Source organism: Leuresthes tenuis, unplaced genomic scaffold (assembly GCF_036924035.1).
Source record: "Leuresthes tenuis unplaced genomic scaffold, fLeuTen1.0.hap1 SCAF_21, whole genome shotgun sequence".
Taxonomy (NCBI): domain Eukaryota; kingdom Metazoa; phylum Chordata; class Actinopteri; order Atheriniformes; family Atherinopsidae; genus Leuresthes; species Leuresthes tenuis.
The window spans coordinates 4537154-4558451 of NW_027325375.1; the positions used below are offsets into that span (position 1 = coordinate 4537154).

The 21298-nt window shown below is 39.4% G+C and overlaps 1 protein-coding gene across 1 annotated transcript in view; it reads left to right on the top strand.

Annotated features, from left to right (window-relative positions):
- Positions 1-4081, top strand: part of pdlim4 (PDZ and LIM domain 4) — a 40789-nt gene extending 36708 nt beyond the window's left edge. The window contains exon 7 of the mRNA XM_072374607.1: positions 1874-4081. Within this exon, the coding sequence (XP_072230708.1) occupies positions 1874-2078 (205 nt within the window). The 3' untranslated portion in view covers positions 2079-4081. The remainder of the gene's footprint in view (positions 1-1873) is intronic.
- Positions 4082-21298: the final 17217 nt, after the last annotated feature.

Here is a 21298-nt window from a genome sequence, read left to right on the forward strand (position 1 = left end):
TCTCTTCCCTGATCTGGATCAAGGAGGTTAACTCCCACCGGCCCGACCTGCACCAACAAGGCCACAAGCTCTCAGAAAACCCGTTTTAATCACTAATCAAAGCCATCCTCCACACCCTTTCCTATGCGCTCGGTACACATAACAGCAGACATACACGTAGGTGCATAAACTTCTACACACACACACACACACACACACACTCAGACACTCAGACAGACATTTTGCCAAAGTAACCACAAACACCGGTAATCCCCCCTCTCTATAAAAGCAGCTGCAGGTAAGCAGTGATGTCATAGGCTTGCTTTACTTGTTAACAAGAGAGCATTGTGGGGGCTCACTGGGCACAAAAAGCCTCTTATGTCCTCAAGGTATTTAACAGTTTGTTTGAGCATGTATGGAGCACTGTGTCAGGACTCCATCCAGCAAGTAGAGGTTCTGAAGGCAAAGTGTTTAAAAAAAAAAAGAAAAGAAGCAGGATTATGAGTCAGCGGTCGCTGCCCCCGGATCCACAGTCCAGAAAGTAAAGTCTTATTAAGAGCCCTGAATGAACAGTTAAGGCCCTTTACAGCTGGGTGACAGCTTTGAAACCCTGTAGCATGCAGAACAAATATGTGCCATTCAGTTCCCAGGTGAGAAGATAATGTTCCTTCCACCAAACAACACCTTAAGAATGAGTTCTTTGAAAACTGATATGAACCATGAAGAGACCCATTCAAATGCCTGCTGAGTTACAGTGGCTATAAAACACGATTATGGCTGATTTGCATAGAACTCATAAAGCTGAATCAACAGCAGTAATTGATCATCACTTCCCTCCTTTTTAGGTGCTCTTTTTAATGTCTGCTCTCTGTGATGAAGTCACCTCCCTGAAACCTGCTTTCAGATAGACGGACGGCTTTTTAAGGCAGCCTGCATGTTGCCATGTGCTTATCACTGCAGCTGTTTTAAATCAGCCTTTACTGCATTGTCATCTTTGTCGCTGGCAAAGCCCGATGTTGCTCCACTGTCTCTCCATGTTAGGATGTTTGCTTATAGAGGCAGAGGTCAGAGAAGCACAAACTGAAAACAAACATGTACAAAAGCAGTATCTATCAAGAGCTTTAACTGGCTGTTATGCATTGCTTAAAATGGTCAGAAGTGGTGGCTCAGCATGAAATAATCCTAAGAAAAATTGATCTAATTATCATTGCTTCACAGAGCTCTTTAAAAACACAAGAACACACTCAGAAGCTTTTCAGTCACCACAGAGCAGTTGAAGTGAACCCGATTAATTCCCCTAATAGAATGGTCAGTGGTCAGCGTAATGTAAAGTTACATCCTTTAGAGGGAAAATAAAGGGATGATTAGCATGATTGATTGTATGTAAAAAGTGAGCATTTCGCATACAAAAAAGAAAAAAACATTTTTACATGAATATTTACGGAGATGAATGAAAAGAAATTCAGTGTTTTAAAATGTTTTGCAATTTGTTTATATTTCCACAACCATTCATTATTTTATTTGTTATTCTAAGTTGACTTCTTTATTCATTTCTGTTTATTTCCTTGTTTTAGAGCAGGTTTACTTGTTTCTTTATTCAATCTTTCATGACAGTCCTGTCATTCAGTCGCACCGGTGCGATTATTTTTTGTGATTTTTCTTCCTAATGCAAATGACTGACGTGCACCTGAATTTAAGTATGAATGGAAGAGGAAGTTCCAATCCCTCCGAGCACACACATTGAAAATGTGAAGCAGCCAAACGTTGGCACTGTCTGGAAGGATAGGATCAAGGCTGGGCACGGCGTATATGCAAAACCACAACAATGACAACTCTTACCTGTTTTTTTTATTTTGCTGTCTAACCCTCTGTGTCTCCCTTCATCTCTTTTTAGTGGCACCATCGTAAAGGCCCGGGACAAGCTCTACCATCCTGACTGCTTTGTGTGTGATGACTGTGGCATCAACCTCAAGCAGAAGGGCTACTTCTTTATCGAAGACAGTCTGTACTGCGAGACCCACGCCAAGGCTCGCGTCCAACCCCCAGAGGGCTACGATGTTGTTGCTGTGTACCCCAACTCCAAGGTGGAGTTGGTCTGAGATAAAGAGACTGCCATTGTTGTGATATAACTGGGAAAAGGGGCCAACACTGATCTGGCTCTGTCAAGTAGGACTGCTGATCTTGGATTTGTTTTGCCTTTTGGGAAAGTGGTATGAAATTTCAGTGATCCTAGATCAGTACTTCCACGGTGACGGACTTGATAAATGCATATTGAAATAAGATGACGGATCGAGGCTTTGGCGCTGATGAATCTCTCAAAACTCCAGACCCTTAACAAGTTGACATTACCTTACTGTTTCTGCATACTGTTTCTCAATCTGAAAACCCTCATCTGTCACCTGTTGTGTTTACATTGAACTCTACAACCAAGAAAAATACCGAACCAGTTCAGCTCATAATCAAGTGTTCAGACGTACATTCCACATCACAAGCGCAGTTTAGTAGCTGAGTATTCCCCATCAGGGACACGTGATATGTGTGCATATCGCCACAATCGCAAGAAAAAGAAGCAAGACGTTAATGACTACCCCAGCTGTCAGCTCTTCAAACAATCAGTAAGCCAATAACATGTCTGATGTCCCACTCAAGCAGTTTGCAGTGATGAACTGTGCAGAAGACTTTAATTTTTGGATGTAGCTTTTATACTGGCAGCACACCACAAAGTACCGGTGTGCTTTTTGCAAAGTCACATAAAGTATACTCATTTACTGCTTGAGTCTTGGTTTAGGGTTGACATTAAGAATGCTACAGTTGATTATTACACTCATGTATTTCTTAATTCCACATGCAGTTCACTCCTCAGGCTTTTTGTCTTGCAAAACTGGGAAAAGTTTCAGTTTGTCACTTTTTCTGCTCGCTTCAGTGACCCTCTAACACTATGCTAGTTGTAAGTGTCTTGACTGTGTTTCAGTACGCTTTGGGACAGGATTTACTGAACTGCAACTGTGATAGTAAATTCCTCTGTATGCGGCAACACAAGCTGTGTTTTCTGAAGAAGCATGTTCCTGCAGGAGAGAACCTCCAAAAACCTTCATGCCGAAGGATTTCTCCCCCAGATGTGGATGACAGAGCAACCTAGCTAGATGTGTGCAGTGGTGACACGTTTAAAGAGACGCCGACACGCTGGTCCTTGCACAAGGCCGAGACAGGGATCCCAGCTCTCTCATTGAAGAATTGTTGTTCATAAAAGCAAGAGCTCACTGGGTGTTTGTAAAAACATCAGTGCGTTCTCCACATCTCATGACAGCTTTTAAAGATGGCTGAGTGCATTTAAGAAAGGACGCACAGCCACGGAAAGCTGTTTGAAAAAAAGAAATAAAATTGTAGACTGGGACGCCTACAACATGTGGGAGTAATACTCGCTCCGTTTGGAGTTTTTGGATCCACTACATAGACCCGTTTGGTCTCTCCTTAGAACAGAGAAAAAGACAGAAGTATGCATGTTTTTTTCATTCCCTGCCTACAATGAATTCACATGTCGGGTCACAGCCAAGGCACACGAAGCAAATGAAATATATTGCTACGTTTCCTCTGAGAGATGGGCTGGGGGGGGGTGAGAAAGAGAAATGAGTGGTGTCATTTCCTTTTTCTCACAGAAAATGTTGTGGCCATCAGTCTCATTGTAGCTTGTTGTGAATTGGGTGGGGAGGAAAGATGTAATTCTGAATTTTAAAGATGTTTCTAACCAAACTACTTTTCTAAGTTGAAATGAGTGGATTTTGCAGTAATGGCTTTTTTCAATTTGTGAACAGTGACGTGTCCCTGCTGGTGTGCTCAGCATACTAGCAGCCTTGTAAATTATGTGAAAACACCACCACGTTTTGCCTTTGGTATTGTACATATTTGTTCCTTTGTGACTGCTTTAACACACATTAATACATGTCACTCGTGTGCCTTTTTTCATCTCTTATGTCTTTAAATGTTTTCTCTCACACAAGTCCTCCTCGTGCATTTAACTTATTATTCTGCCCACACATGGTTTCTTTCTGGATTTTCTGTTTTTCTTTTGTAGGTTCTAAATAAGATTAAAAGTGCATTGCTATGAGGTGACTACTCACATTCTTTGGTCTGAAGTGCAGGATTTCCCACAAACATTCCCCGAAACACGAGGCCCTCAATTTGTCTTAGTTTTACACCCCAGTTCTGACGGGGCAATTTTCTCCATCCCGCACAGCGTAAGACCACCGGGCTGCAGTATTTGTGTCGTGTAACCAAATTCCTCAGACACACGCATCAGAGAGGCTGTAAATCTGATCGTAAAACCAAGCGAGAGCAAGGCTTGTTGTAAAATAGTTTGTTTTAAAAGTGCAGAGTTTTGGACAAGTAGATTTAAGATTCAACCATGCGTTTTAGTTCTTATTTATGAGTGCATGTACAAACAGAAAGGGCCTGGTCATAATTAGACAAACTGCAGGGAATGATGGTAGAACTGATGCTGAATGACAAAAGGACAGTCGGCCACAGAATCAGAATCCTGTAGCAGAACTCCTGCTCTTAACATCTTTATGACAGTTGTTTTAAGCTGTGTGTGAGAAAGCAAAAGATCTATAATCTGCATTTCCACTGACTTCCCAGCTTCGAACGTGACAGGACGAAGCATGGACTGCATAAAGGAGAAACACGACTTCTGGGCAGCGACACTTCTTCCTTTCATGTCGGGCTGATGGGAGACTTGCTGCTGCTGCACATTTCCCAATCCTAAAACACACAAGGCCTCTAACTGAAACAGGCCTCAGCTGGCTCATAGCAGGACCCTGTAAAGCATCACCCCTAAAAGTGGCAGAAGGAAAATACAACTCAGGTGCTGGTAGGTGGTAGATGGTGCAGCCAAGAGCTGCTGCAGATATTTGTGACATCAGATTGACTTTACTTTAAAAAAAAACAAACTTCCTGGTTGGGTTTAGGCAATGACATCACTTGGTCACGGTTAGCGATCACTACTTAGTTAGGATTGTAAATCAATCATAATTTGAACCAAAAACTTTTTTTTTTTTTTGCAACACAATGACAATTACATTTTATTATGATTATAATGAATTAAGTGGTGAATGGAATACTATCAGGCATTCAATCAATGCTAGTCTGCCTGTGCTGCTTGAAAACCCGAAATTCTTAATTCCGTCTGGGGTCAGATCAACACAGAGAGACACTTGCATGCTACCTTAAAGGAGACGCATGCCCTTTTTTAAAAAACTGGCACAATTCCCTAAGGTCTTACTGAAATGTGAGACAGGCTTGGATCAAATTATCACTTGGCTGAAGCACAGCAGCCCTTCTCTGACCCCTATTGTAACACTCCTTTAGAGTTTAGACTGAGGGGCAGGTGAACAACTACTCACTCGACTCAAGGGGGAGATTGTTGTGTAGCACTTTGAGTTAGCAACAGATGCAAGTAAACAAAGCTTTCTCAGCAACATCGATGGACCCAGCCAGAGATGTACACAGCGTGACTCACAGTAATGCATGTGCACCACTAATTACTGCACTTAAAACTTGTCTGTGTGTTAACATCATTGAATAATTGTAATTGAGACCTACATCTTTATTCAAAACATCAACGCTGAGAGCAGTACACAGTGTTCAATGTAGCAATGAGAGCGAGTGTTGTGCCAAAAACACACTTTATCCACACACCTGCTCAACTAGAAACGATTGGTATAAAGTAAGCAATGACACAACTATAATGTTAAGCTTTCAAAATGCAACAGCTATAACCCCTGAGGTGGTATGCATCATCTTCTTCACCTAAGCTGTTAGCGTTAGCTACATGAATGACAGAAAAACTTTGACAAATAACAACTCACTTGCATCCCCTCGTCTGAAGATCAGACACTGAGAGTTGGAACTGATCTTTCTTTGTGGCACATTTTCTTCACAAGTCCAGTGTTGAATTGGACTGAGTTGTTAAAAGTTGTTGTTCTAAGCAGTGGAGGCAGGGTGAACTTATCGAGTGACCTGAGTTTACACTGAAAATCTGAACAGCTTGTTGAGTGAGATATTTTCAAACCCATGCTCTGAAGCACAGAAAAGGGGATTTTTTCCGTAATATGTCACCTTTAAACAAGCCGTTTGTACAATTATGCGGCAGTACAAATGGTCTACACAGGTCACTGAAGTCTGCATAACTGTAACGGTCCAAATACTGTTACAAGGATATTTGCAAATGGCTGCTGAGGAGGCAGTCGGAAGGTCAGTTAGAAAGACTGTAGCCAATGTCAGCCGAGACGTGTCAAGTTTAGCCATTTCTACTAGGTTACTCGCACTATGGACTTGTGTTTGTTTTGACTTGTTTCTTGGTTAAAATGATTGTAAGCAAAGGTACTGGACATTTCAAACACATGTAAACATCAGAAACAAACAAAATGTCATGTATGACAGTGATAAGTTGGAAATCGTTATTTACGCATGAATTTATTTCTAAGAAATAGATAGAAAGATGACCTCAAATTTGTTGTGAAAGCACTTTCACAAAACTGAATAGGCCTACACAGTGAAGCAGAGGCAATGAGAGACAGAGTGAGAAAGTAAGGCTTCGCTGGAAAGAATTCTGCTTCTCTGAATATCTATAAACATTTAGTCCGCTTCAAAGATAAACACTTCAGGCTGCTCAGAGACAGAGCTTACTTCACCCTGCAGACTGCAGCATCACACTCTTACAAACCAGCACAGTGTTCATCCCACTGAAGAGGTCTTTTCCTTTAAGCAGGGTCAAATTTTTCCCATTGACTTGCATGGAAATATCAGCTGTTCAGCCATAGTGCTTGTTTTCTTTCCATTCTGTTTCTACACACACGATAAGTCTGCATACAAAATAAGATGATATAGGAAGACTAACTCCTCTGCCTCGCTTTAGTACATTTTGCTCATGACGATCGTGAACATGTTTCTCAGATATGTTTTTTTATGTTGCATTTTTCTTGTGGAAAAGCCTGGTATCAAATTGAAAGACTACAATAATATCCAAACTTTGCGCTTTATGACATAAATTCCTGATCGCTCCTTTTTCTCAGTTTTATTGGTGTACCTCACTCTCTCTTTATGGAGCATAGTATTCATTCCAGGTTTGCAGTTTCCATACGGTACCAGTCTGTTGCCTTTAACAATCATGATTTGTAGTCTCAAGCTAATACCTTGGTATAAAACACTCTACGTGCAGCATTCTGTCCTGTCCTACTGACATATGAATTGGAAAAAAAACCCCTATATTTAAAGCCTATTCAAGCAGTATAATTTCTTCAGAGTTACAATGATACAGAGCTCTGTTATCACATGTTTAGCTTTGCAACGCTGGTGGTTCGGTTTAAATGAAAGGATTCGCAGCTTTGTAACTAAGTTCCATTCTAATGGCTGTTTTGTAACTCCAAAAATTATACAGGCAATTTTATTTTGATGACCTTGTGTGTTACAAAGTCACTGTGCGTGCAGTGCACAACAGGAGGGAATAGAAGCATATGCCATGGAGTTTGTGTGGCACTTCCATATGATGTGTACAACATTGTTGACTTTCTGAAAATCTAAAAAAAAAGAATGAAATGAAAATTAATCAAATGACAAATACTTAATTTATCTTTTTCTTTTCATCGATAATCTTCAGCTGTCATTGTCTGCGGTTATTGCTGCTGTACCTCCTCCTGTACCGTTCTCTGTTGTAGCGGAGCTGAAGAAGCCTCTGATTGAACACACTCCACTTTTTCAACACTATGTTGTGTAAAGTGTGCAGTCTTGTCCATTATGTTGATCAGCATGTGCAGCATTCTTCTTCACACAATCAGCTCCGGGGGCTCCAGAGCAGCTCAGAGCCAGCCTTTCTTTTCAGTTTCTTCAGTTGATTCGAGTCACTACCTCTAATGCTGATGCCTGTCGGTTTCCTCCCTGCTTTGGAAAAGTTGAACGATTGCTCCCTTCAAATGCAACATGCCCTTTACAATATTTGTGTTGTGTTGAAGGCCAACCAAACTAAATGAATGGAATCTGTGTGGCTTCCAGAGGTTTCTAATGACTAAAACCTACTGCTTCTACGTTATCTTTGAGATGAAAAGTCTGCTGGTGTTTTTGAACCATGAGGAAATTGTTGTGAAAGTGTTACTGGGTCATACTTACTGCATCTTAATTCAACTTTAACACACTCTGTGTTTGTTTTTTTTTAATGGATATATATGTATTTTTGCATTTTCTCAAAAGAGAACCAAATCTGCATGCGAGGATGAAAAAGCAAACTCCCCCCATAGTTTGTTTTTTGTGTATCGCTGCAGCCCCCTGGATCCTTCTCATGTTTTGATTGGCCTCCTGAAAGGATGAAGCTCAGACTGAGCTTTGCTTTGATTCTCATAAAAAGTAGATTTAAAAAGAGACAGTCACTAAGACACCAAACAGGATGACCTCCCAGTTGCTCAGATCTCAAGCAAACAATAAATCTTGTGAGGGAAATCAGAAGGGGTTGCTGAAAAGGCTGGTGAAAAGAAAACAGGGTTCACCACATCTGGGGTGATGTTCAAGAAGGTTTTCCACCATAATCCAACAATCAGCCACATGCAAACTACTGTCAGGTGAAGGGAATGAAATGAATGAGAAACCTTTGGTCCTGGTTTGTACGAAGATGGAACAGAGAGCCCAAGGCGATGACCCGGTTCTCCAGATGTCAATCTGTTAGAGCATTGTGGCATGCACAGGAACTCTACCCTTCAACCACTGGGGCCAAAACAATCTGCTGATGATGTTTTAGTGCCAGACACCACAAGGCAGAGACAAAGGTCCACAGCATAGCCTTAACGATGCTTACAGAGGAAGATCTCTCTGTCCCATGTGTTTGCATTACTTACAATTATGTTGACAGAATTAATTTATTTTGGAATAGTCATTATCTCAGGAACTCGCTCTGATGAAAACCATCCTGTTGGTGTCTATCTTTATTTTTATGCAGACCGAAAGTGTCAGAATTTGTGCAAGATAGAGGCACGCACCGGGCCCAACCTGGGCTGAAGTTGCTTATATTCAATTCTGAACATCAAAACAAAACAGAAAGGCAAATCCATTATGCTATAAAGAAAGATAATGAGTTTGGAAATGGTACTGACAGCATGACGTTTGTGTTTGTGTAACAGAATCCACACTACTTGAGATGCACAAAATGATGCAAGTAGGCTGAAAGAGAAGAGCTTTACAACACTTGTCTCACAGAGGAATTTAGCTAATTTTGCAGTCAATATTTTTTGATGATAGCCAGAGTGACCTCCATCAAGTTGCAAGGTGGACCCTGTTACAATATCTGTTGGAATTCAGACATGTGCAACACATCTCTACCCTCTCAAGTCCGTTTAGATAAAAAGAATGTAAAAAAATGAACATATGGCTCATGTTTTAGAAGTATGTCTGCCTTCACCAAAACCTGGCTCTGGATGAGGTGAGGCAAGCTGAAAGTGAAATCAACATATTTGCACCATACAGAGAATATTTCTTTATCAAAATGGACATTTGTGTGCACATCTTAATTTATGGTCTGATTTATTAATCAGTTCCAAATGTTTTCCTGAAATTTGTTTGTTTCGTCTGACAAAACACTAGTTTCTCCGAAAACCAACATGATACGATCCAGTAGAGAATCAGAAAAAAGAAAATCTGTCTTTTTAAGGAGGTGTTAGTCTTTGAGGAGCTGGAGAAAGTTATTCAATTATATTCATTAATCTCAAAGAATTGAGGGTTGGAAGTTAGCAGATGGTAACTTTTTCATCACAAATATTCTCCCGCTTTATGGTTTTCAAGACTCTCTTGTTTCTCAGCATCTGGACTCAGAATTTTGCAACAATTATTGAGATGTGTCAGTCACCTTACTGCAGTTAGTATGCTGAATCCTTAGCAGTATAACTGTTTGTAAAGTTGAAAGAAATCTCTTGCCTTGGCCTTTCCTCTACACCCTTGCCTTGCTCTCTTCTCTCCTTTGTCCTTCAGAGTGGACATTCACTTCATTCTTCTTTTTCTTTGCTTCCTTTCTTCTTCGTCTTTTGATAGTCACACATTCTCACACACTTCTTCTGCACATACCTTCTCTCCTTCTCAACAATATCCTAACAAAAAGCAGTTACGTCTTTTAGCAGAAACCATAGCAACGATATGAAAAGTTCCACTGCAGTTGGCCCTCTTCCACATACCCTTCGAAATACAAACGCCAGCTCTCACACTTTTTTTTATATTTCTTTTGCTCTCTCCCCTTTACGTCTTTTAACCTTGCCAAACATCTTTAACCAAGTGAAAAATGCCTTTACTTTGCAAAACAGCTCAGTCTGGACTTCCTAAATCGGACAGACTGAAGGTACAATTTTCTGAGGGTTAAGTATAGAGCAAGGAGAGTCATAATTCCATCGGGGGCACAGAGCAAGGTGGGTCCACCCTGTCTCCTGGACTTTTCTGCAATGCTGGATTTGAACATGCATCATAGATCTACTACACTTAGGACTGCATTCAGCTGTTAAATATTTAGATGTAACAACAAATGGTAGCATCCTGCCTAACTGTAGAGTTGCTTGGGAGACTATTTGTTTTGATCAGTTCCATGGCCATCATCTGAGACACACAAACATGTACAGAAACAACAGGTCAGGTCAGAAGTGCAGCCAGAAGCCTAAGACTGTTGGGTTATGATCGGTCTCACAAGTTACCAGAACAAAAACAAGTTTTTGATGAATTCAAACCCTGCAGTTATTCACATCACGTATACTGACGCCACAATATAATTGCAACTTATCGTACTACAGTTTGTCCTTTTGTGCTGCACTCCATTCGAACTCTTTCATTCTTTTTTTGTGCAACAGCTGAACAAGAAGCCCCAGAGTTTGACCAAGGTGGAGTGGCGGTGAGTCCAAATGACTCCAGAAACTGGTGAGATCACAGGCAAGTCTTCATCAATATTCTGTAGCTCAGAAGTTTTCCCTGAAGCTTCAGAGGCAGACAATTGTCCTACACTGACACAAAAAAAACAGGAATATTACAAAATGCTTTTGATCAGTATGTGACGACACAGCCAACATCATCACATCAGAGCAATTCATATGAAGCAAATGGAGCAAAAGCGGTAGACAAATGAGGTATGATAAGATCAGTCATTATTTTAAAGTAGTGTTTGCTCCATTAAACTCGATGTTATCTTAATTGGATAGTTATAGCCTGAACAAACCAGCTGGGATTTTACATTCACTTCATCTTGAAATTGCCCTTACATCACTCTGAATTATATGTCTTAACCTCTGGCCAACGTAACAGAGAACTATTCCAGTACTTTTGTTTGCTCTCGTTATTTTCTCATTATTTCTCATTGTTTTCATTGTTTGCTTTTTATTCTGTTTTATACTAAAATAAGCATTCACTGTTTTTCGTTGCAGATCTTTGTTATGTTTCATTATAAGAAGCAAACCCCTCGAGTTCCTCACTTATTACAGATTTACATGAAAGAAGGGGTCTAAATGAGAAATGCACGTATGTGTGTTGGTAAAGAATCAAAATAACATTATTTGTGTCTATCTACTTTAGTTCTACAGGATTCACAGCAGGGGCTCAGAGGCTGTATTCATATAAAACATGCATGAGAAGAAAGGAAAAAAAGACGATATTTTAACATGAAATATTTCTGTGTTACAAGCAACAGCACGAACAGATCCTCAAAAGCAGACTGAAAACGCCAAAGTCCTTCACTCCCACTCTCTGAGTTTACAGAAATCCTTCCCTCTCCAAATAACAGGGATTGTGTAATTATAGTTGTGTTAATATGAGATCATTTTTGATACGTCCAGAGATGTACGGCTATTTTCTACTCACTGCTTGCATAAAACCGTCAAGCTACAAAATGTCACCAGCAAACATGAGCTCATCTCTAACAGTCACACTCATGACTCAAACTTGAAACTTAAAGTGGATTTATATGCATTCAAGAGTGAAGAATTGACCCTGCTTTTCCAATTTAACACATTTTATTCAAATTCACAGCTGTCACACAACTTGTGAAACACTAAAACATGGAGCAAATTAACATTAATGTTCTTTCTCATTGTGTCATATTATTTGAAAAACAAAGAAAAAAAGAAGAAATATTTGTCTCCTTTGGATAAGGAGTCATAGATTCATCAAGGCTCACTGGGTTTTCCAGCCATCGCTGAGTTGCCATTGTGGGCTCTGCCCTGAGGAGCTGGCAGCCACTCAGTCAAAGAATTTCATTAATATGGATTAGTTTCAGGGAAGAGGTTTAATGTTACCTCATCTAAATGTTATTTCAAAAGCTGTCCAACACAAGCAAGGAAAATATCTTTGAGGAAAAACAACGCTAGAAACTTTCTTGTAATTTCTGTGTTGGCAGTCCTGTCAAAACTTGTCTAGATATGGTACAAGATAAGAAATAAAGAAGCACAAACGGTTGGGAATTAAATAAAGTACAGAAACACAAGCTTAGTAGTAGCGGGCAGAACACAACACAACTTTATTTCCCACACTGTGTCGGATTTATTGGCATTAATGGTTAAGTTTTCAGGTTACATTGCCTGTTTCTTCATAATCCCACTCAGTGTTTGGTTCGTCTGTGCTGGGCTGCAGTAGAAAATGATTTAATGGAAGGGTGTTACTTAATTAGGAAAACATTTGCTATTTGTGGATTTAAACTGCTTGTGGTAAGGTGACGGAAACATAATCATTCTTATCTTTATGTGATTCTACACTGATGACAACATGGTTATGAAAATTATATAGCATTTCTGCCAGTGGATCATCCCGAATGTGACACAATGGTACTTGAACAAAGCTTGCCAAAAACAGACAAAAATACATCACAAGACAGTTTATGACAATTTTTCAAATATCCCAGACTTCACAAGATTTACACACAAAGCAAAGTAGAAATGCAAACTTCACTTTTAGTCAAAAATAATCTACTTGGCATTAAAGCTGAATGGATCAGAGCAGGGACTGTGGTCCAGATGCACTGACGCTGCTGCTGATTGATGGCCTGAAAAAGTAGAACAGAAACACTCACTGTATTTCTGTCTTTTCTTTTCAAGTCATACTCACTTCAAAGGATGATTTATTTGAAAAATTCAAGTGTTGGCATTACCAACAGGAAGATGATGCATTGAGGCTCACTTGAACAGTCTTAAAAGAAAATGCTGACCAGTAAAACAAGCAGATGATTAGCATTTAGAAAATATAGATCCAGACTCTGATGGAGAGACAGAATGGGACCAGCTTTCAGCCTGGACCAAGACCATTGAGAAGGATATTGCATAAAAGTGTCACGAACTTATAAATACTTATATTCATACATACTTGCACACTTATTTCCAGTTATAGTGTATGTATGTATTACCAGATACATGTCCTAACTGTCCTCAGGATCCTCATGGCCACTTCCGAGGTCATCATCATCAACAGTGTAATAGACAATTTGCTCCTCAAAGGTTGCAAAAGCATTTAATGAAGGGGTTGTTTTTTTTTTTACTGCACACATACTTTTACTTTGCTTAAACTTTATTTAATGACTGTTTCCAATTCAGGCCATCCATTGGTCACAATGCATTGAAGCCTATCTCAGCCGTCACTGTCAGTACATCAAAGAATCAAAAGTGAAAAACAACCAGGCATGTTCACACTGACTCTTGCAGTCGGTTACCAAAGATTACCAAGCATGTTTTTGGATGGTGGAAGGAGGCCGAAGTACAAGTAAAGAACCCACGTATGCATATGGAAAACATACAAAGTCCACACAGAAAGATCGTCGACGAGAGATTTGACATTTTGCTTGGCATGGCAACGCAATATTCAATGGCCAGACTTTGTCTTTACCTTCAGAAACCAGTTCTGTGCTTGTTTGTCCTCTTGAAAAAATTTTAGTTTCCCACACTTTACTTTAATTTTTATTGCTACACCTCGTGAGGCTGTATGGTCTCAACCATCTAGACAATTTGGACCAGGAAAATTGCTACAGGCTGTAGCAGCCAGTCATATGTGCAGAAAGTGACACATGTAAGGAACTTTTTTTTCTGCATCCAAAACTGGGAATTCGCCTGAAGCTGTTCGAAGTGCTGCATGTGGCCACACTACACAACCCCCTTACTTCCTCCTTATTAGGACTTTGTGGCCTCTTAAATCAAATACCTGAGAATGATACCGGTTTCGATGTGAAAGCTCTCATGAGAGTTGCTCCTTTCAGCGGCTTTTACTGCTACAGGACGCACACATGAATAAACAACCTACTGTCATAACAATTGGAGGACCTGTTTATCAGTGGATCTTGTTTTGCTCTGTGCCAGACCAAAAATATTACATATGTGGTGTCAAGGTAAATATGTTCATGCCTGAGACTGCCTGCAGTGACTGGAAAGTGTGTGTTTCAACGTTTTACTGAAACTGCAGTCCTTTAAAGTGGCTTTTGGATGAGCTGCTTGGCTTCTCAGGAGCAGAGAAACTGTTGTACTATAATCATATTTTAGGAACCAGAATTTTGAATAGTAACAGTATGTTTCCTACAATTTTACTGTTTCAGTTGATATGCTGCCATTCAGTAAACACACAGAACTATTGAATAGTGAAGCCGTAATAGTTAAACTACAGATACTGAAGTCCCCCTCAAAAGATTGTTTTTCAAAAGGAAAAAAGTTAAAGTCATCCTTTCTGCAACAGATGTTTCTATTTGTAGCTGTCAAACATAGAGAAGTTGTAATGTCAAGACTGTCTCAGAGAGTATTTTGTATGTTTTCAGAGAGTATATTTATTTTCTCATCATGGGTACTGGAGTGCAGTTGTTAGCCTATAACATTTTTCATCCCCAATCATCAAACCAAGCTTTGCCTCAACAATGAGAAAATAAGTCATTTTCAACAGCCAAAACCAAACACTCAGAACAACAACTTGAAATCCATAATGGGTAGGAAAAATGCACTGAATACCCCAAAAATGAGTGTTATGACCCTGCAGCCCAAACCCAACATCTTGGTCTGCACCGTTATATAGTAAGTGAAAACTCTAAAATTAGCATGGAAAGGGCTTTTAAAGCTTGTGGCTCATGTGAGCACCAAAGTGGTGCACGGTTCTGAGTAATTTAGTCAATTCTATGTACATGCATTCCTATTCAACACCCCCTCTGTCAAGCATAAAAAGGCTTTCAATTTAAAAAACCCCAAATCCTTAAATTCTATTCTTGACTTTAGTGTTTTCACTGGGACCAGAATAAAGAACAGCACTACCACAGCTCATGTAAAGCAGACAACATTTTATTCTTCAAAACACATGTGGGCCACTAATGTGTGTGGTATTAATCTTCTAATTTTCATAGAAAGTAAACCTAGGACAAGTGTATCCATGTCGGTTACATTACCAGTTTTATGGTTGGGCCTGGTCTGAATGGTGTCCCAGCCTACATATTATACAGCTTGGCACAGTGGTTCCCACAGACACATGCCAGTAAGCTGTTTGATGGCCAAACAAGAGTATGGTTTGCTTGGCATTTCCATAGTTTAGGATGGGGCATTAAAGGTGAGTGTGTTTCAGTGTAGAGGGGTGAGACTGAGTGACAGCTTGTAAGAGAAAGTGTTTTAGGGTTTGAACATGTACCCATCAATTTACTCACATGAACATGCATACATTTCAGCACGTGCATGTGGTTTTAAGCTTGTGCGGGCTTGTCCAAATGACTATTCGACTTGGCCTGCTGAGCAATAATGTGTCATTCCTCACCACCATTCAGACCACTCGGAACATGAATTAATTCACTGGCTCAGTGCTCTGAAACCCAAAATGACACAATACTTTCCAGCAGGTTTTGCTTGTGCTCCAAAGTGGTTCCCTTTCTCAGACAGAGATTACAGTGGATTTATAGTGCCCCACACTGCCATGAATGCTTTCTTGACAGTTTCATTCATTTGATATTCAAGCAGGGAAGGGACAATGAAAAGTCAATACTGAGTTGCAAAGCTGTGAGGCTGGTAATTAAAGAGCGTGTTGGTGTTTTTCTGAGAATTTACATAGTATTAAAGTAAATACTAACACTCATATATTGAAGTGGCTCCTCGTTGTGCACATCATTGTGTTTGCCTACCTCACTCACCCAAGGAGGCTTTCTTTTGAGATAAGAGGCCATTGTTTGACTGACCTTGAGATTTTGACTTAGACTAATCCGGCTAGTGCTTCCAAAATGAACAAGGTCACATCATTAACAATGTGCACGGACCTTGACCCTTCTTAAATCTAATTTCCAGTTCTGGGGAGTTCTGTGTTTGAGTAGGAAGACAGGAGGATGATTTGGAGAGGCTGGGCCTGTTTTGATTATTGGGAGAGTTTCCGATTAGAGAGATGGATGGCATGAGGAAACTTTTTGCCACAACCTTGGCTCATGAAGCACCCTTTGTTGGAAGAGACGTGTTACATGAAGCCAGTGGTATGTGGCCTCACACTTTGACCTCTCATAAAAAAAATGTTCAATTTGCTAATCGGCTAACTGTTGCCAGGAAAACAAACGAACAGCAACAACAAAAAAGGATGCCCAGGAATGTTAACCAGTGCATCCACTATTGTTTTCAAAAGCAATCAGGAAATATGATTTGCTGGTATTTCTCACGCTTATCATTTCAACATTTTTTGATGAATTCAGGATACAGGATTTTACCTTTTAGTGTTCTGTTACTTTGAAGCATAGGTGTGGTTGCCCTATAAGGAATGATGGATGGTCATTATACCCACTACAATCTGTACTTTATTTGAGTAACCTATTTGACTAGTTTTTACTGTTACTAACGTTTCAACAAAAACATCTTACTCTCTACTTCTTATATTTTCAAAACAGGCTCATTATTTTATTTCAGCGATGGAAATCATCTATACATTTTTAATTTCCTATCATTGTGAGCTTTTCCAACATCAACATCAATTACAAACAGAAATTCGTTTAGAAATGATGAACCCACAATGTGTCCATAAGCAAACAACAGGCATAACAAGCAGTAATGACAGAACTAAGAAGACAAGAGGGAGAGTTGCGTAATTATATCTGTGGCAAGAAGCGCTAGTAACTAGTGACACTGGTAAAGGTAAACCAGACAATACCACAGATAGAGCAAATTCACAACATGAAGTGGGTGGCAAACACCGGGGGACATTTATCTATCAGTGGTAGACCCTTATTGGTACAGTAGTGAAATACATAAAAAAAAAAAAACAAAGAGTCGACCAAGTAACCTGGGTACAACAACAAAAAAACTGCAAGAATTTGAACAGTGTCAGGAAACAGTAGAAGAAGTCATGCACACGCCGGTTGATTACGTCACTGATCTTGAGGAGCACTCATTTGGACCAAAGGTGTGAAACTCTCAACAGCCACCAATGTCTGTCTGTGAGCTGTCCTGTCCCAAAACGGGTTGGAGTTCTATAACGATACAGGGATTAGTAAAAGTAATATGACTATCAAATTTCAGATTGTAATTGTAATATGCGACTTCTTACCATAACAAGCTAAATGCAATCTTAAGTGGCACGTTGAGTGTAACGTTAAATTGAAAAAATTTAGCTATGTAAGTGTTGTATCAATTAAAACTCTCATACAGCAAGGAAGGCATAGGGTGCAATTAATGAACATTAATTAAGGGGACAGCTAAGTATTAAACGTTATTGGAAACACCACCACATGTCATCCTCAAAAAAGTTAAAACATGTTTTAAGAAGACTTTGGTTCATTAAAAAGAAAAAAAGTTGACCATGAAAATATAGTGCTTTCGCACGGACACCTGAGGATACACTCAGTTGTTAGATATGTTAAACATGTTAAATACCATTTAGAGCAAATGTGAGAATTTTAAAACAGCTGTTTTCCAAAGTTCCAAAAGACTTTTCTTTTACAGTCACTGCAGTGGATTTTTAATTTTATTCTTTATTATTCTGTTGTATGGATTTTCATTTACATGTCTGCACTATACCGTCTATATCACGCAACTGAGGCATGTGACTTGGTTTTTGTTCTTCGTAAATGTAATTCAGTTCTAACAAAATGTCCGTGCCATGTGTGCTGAATGTGGGTTTGTCTATTACTGCTGGGATTGTGTTCCACTCTCTCATCTATCCGTCTGCCAGGCCCGTACAGTATAATCCTGACTCTGAATGCAGAATAAAAGCTGCAGCTGTGGAAGCAGCAAGCTGTCAGACAAAGGTAAATGGAGTCATTCAAATCAAGGCCAATTCATTGGACTGCAGCAGTTGTAACCCAATTATTCCTCGGCCACATGTTTTCAAAGCGGAGACGTCAGGCAGAGGGGGAAGCCCTCCTTTTCCCTCCTACATTCACCCCATAAAAACACAGCGGGTTAGGGTAGCGGAGAAAGAATGAGGGTGGCAGGGAGAGAAAGTTGGAAACTCTTGAGTGTTATTCCACATGACTGAAGAAAAAAGACAGTTCCAAACGTTTTGGCTTTGAGTGAGTACTGACATATATGGTATGATGGTGGACGTGGAAAGATGGTTGACTGAGGGTTGCGTCCTGCACGAGAATGCTTCTTGGAAATACAACACCTGGCAAAAAAAATGATGAAATCGCTACATTTGGAGGGTGTTCATAAGCTCTTTTATATTTTTGAAATGAATAAATAAATGAATTGCAGATATGACACAAAGCAATCTGAAATAGAGGAAATGATGTTGAATCACTCAATTCCAAGGAAAATATAGTATGGAATCCTCTTGCACTTTGCATTTCTAAAACAGAAACATTCTGTTCCGTGTGAGTCTGCAGCTAAAATAGTTAGCTTGCAGACCCAACAAGCTTCACCAACAGCCAAACAGAAGAAAACAAGGTTCTGGCGGGCTGAGGAGAAGCAGTCACGGACCGTGGATGATTGGATGAAAGCTCAGCTGATTGTCAGCTGCTGTACAGGAAAGTTGGAACCTGATTGATGAAGAATATTGTTTTTCATTGGTGAAGTCTGTGCCTCAAAAAATTCAAACTCTCACAAAAGCCAAAGGAGGTGTTTATGAGTCACCATTTTTAATCTGTTTTTTCATCTGGAAAAGGAATTAGAATCCTATTAATTTTTTTTTTGGCTATGTTTTACAGTGACAGAATTTTCAGCTTTTAACATTATGTCATACTTGTGTAATTTATAGGTTGTCTTTTAAATGTAATTTTACTGATATTTTGAATATCTACAGAATGTTTTTTTAAAGGACATGTGGGGTAAAAGCTTGTGAGAACACTGATGGATGATGTGATGTGTGTCATGAAAATGTTTTGTGAGGAAAAAGAAACGTAAAACGTCCACCAGGAAAGATTACGCGGTACAAAACAAAAGGAGGAGGCTTCTGGCCTGAGGCAGCTCCAGAGGAGTGGAAGGATGTGGTTTACACTGCAGTGTATTGTGTGGAGTGATTAATAATGTGATATTAAAGACTAGTTCCAGTGAACTCAGTGCAGAGTTTACAGTCTTCACACATTAAACCTTCCCTGTCCTCTCACCCTGTGTTCCCCAGTCACTTCACAAGCTGAAAGGACGACAGACATGTTTCTCCATCAAGGTCAGCGGAAATGGGAAGTAACAACAGAACAAATGTGGTAAGTTGTTGTTCCAGTGTTAAACAACAGATGCATTAACCTGACACAGCAAATGAAATTGACCAAAGAAACTCTATGGACACCCTCTGGGGGGAGCTGTCAATATTTCAGGGTTTCAGGTATTGCATATTTCAATAATGACTATCTGTGCTGTGTGTAAGCAGATGCATTTTAAAGGCTGACAAAAAACTAAATCATTATGAAACAATAGCTGTTCATTTTGAAATTGTACTTCAGCAAATTGGTTTAATGTCCTCTGCTCTTCACAAAACTGTTAACGTAGACACGTAGACGTAAAACCTGTTCTCTTCTTACTGGTCAATAATGCTTGAACAACTTCTCTACAGATTCTACATTAATTATCAGATAGCTGTGTATGTGTATGAGTCTGTGTTTAAGCAAAGCACAATTTTTTGCAACCATAATGAGGACCAAGCCCTACTGTCACTAAGTGAAGGTAAGCAGATCAATGGGATCAGTCTGTTTGTTGATCACTGGTGACTTCTTGATTAAAAGTGCAAGTTAATGGCATTTTAAAAACATGTTCATATGCCAGACAAAAACGACAATAAGAAAGAGTTGCATTTTGTATTTGACAATCATCAGGTTGCCTTTGATGGTCTTTGTCTCTACCATGTGGTCATTAATGATAACTGCAAATTAAAACCTAATGTGTTGATCATTTTTGTATTCACTACCAAAAATGTCAGTTATTCCAGATGTCACCCATGACCAAACTGCTAAATCACAAACAAATATAAACTAAAGCTCTTTCCAGATTAAATTTTTCTTTTATTTCTGACTTAATTTCCCTTTGGTTTACTGACCTTTACAGTGAGAACACTGAAATAATTTGTGTAATGGTGACTACAACAGGAAATGCCTGACAATAAATGGTTTAGAATATTCTGAAATATCAAGAAATCATAGAAAGGTCCCAGCCGGGAGTTGAGCCATGAACCATCAAGGCGATGGCGCTAACAATCACTGTACAGCCAGGTTTATGATGAAGATTAATATTATGTATTGACTTTAATATTAAGTTGAATGCAGTACATTCACTGAAATGTCTGAAAAAAAATGCTGAATTATTGATAAAAGTATACATACGTGAAAATATGGGGGAAAAAAGCGTAACTGAAAATGCACATAGACTGATTTACACAACACTTTGTATACACTTTTAACTGTCCATTACATGGCATGTAATGGACAGTTACTTCCCAATTCAATGAAATGTGTTGTCTGGATTACACAGATGGAAGAAATCATTTTTATTTCTGTAAAATTAAATTACCCCAAAACATCTGACATTATTATTGTTTTCATTTCAAAGAATCCAACAGGAAAGCAGTTAAGTGGATGCTGACTTTTTAACATAGATATTGTGTAGAGAAACAAGTCAAGTCGGGAGTAACATGCAGGAAGGATCCAGCTGGCTGAGAATCAAACCCAGAATTACAGGTGGCATTTGTGTTGCTGTGATAATCACCCTAATGATGCCGCTGAGCGGCAGCTCGAGTCACTCTGACGTCTGAGTACACAATTTCATCTTGATCGCCATCTGAAAGAAGGAAATATATTCATTTTAGATGTATTTTAAAGGGTGTTAATGTTGTTGATTAAAGAACAGTAAAAAAAAGTTGAAAATGGTATAAATGTAAAATAGATTAAACTTTTTATAGTTTATATAGTTAT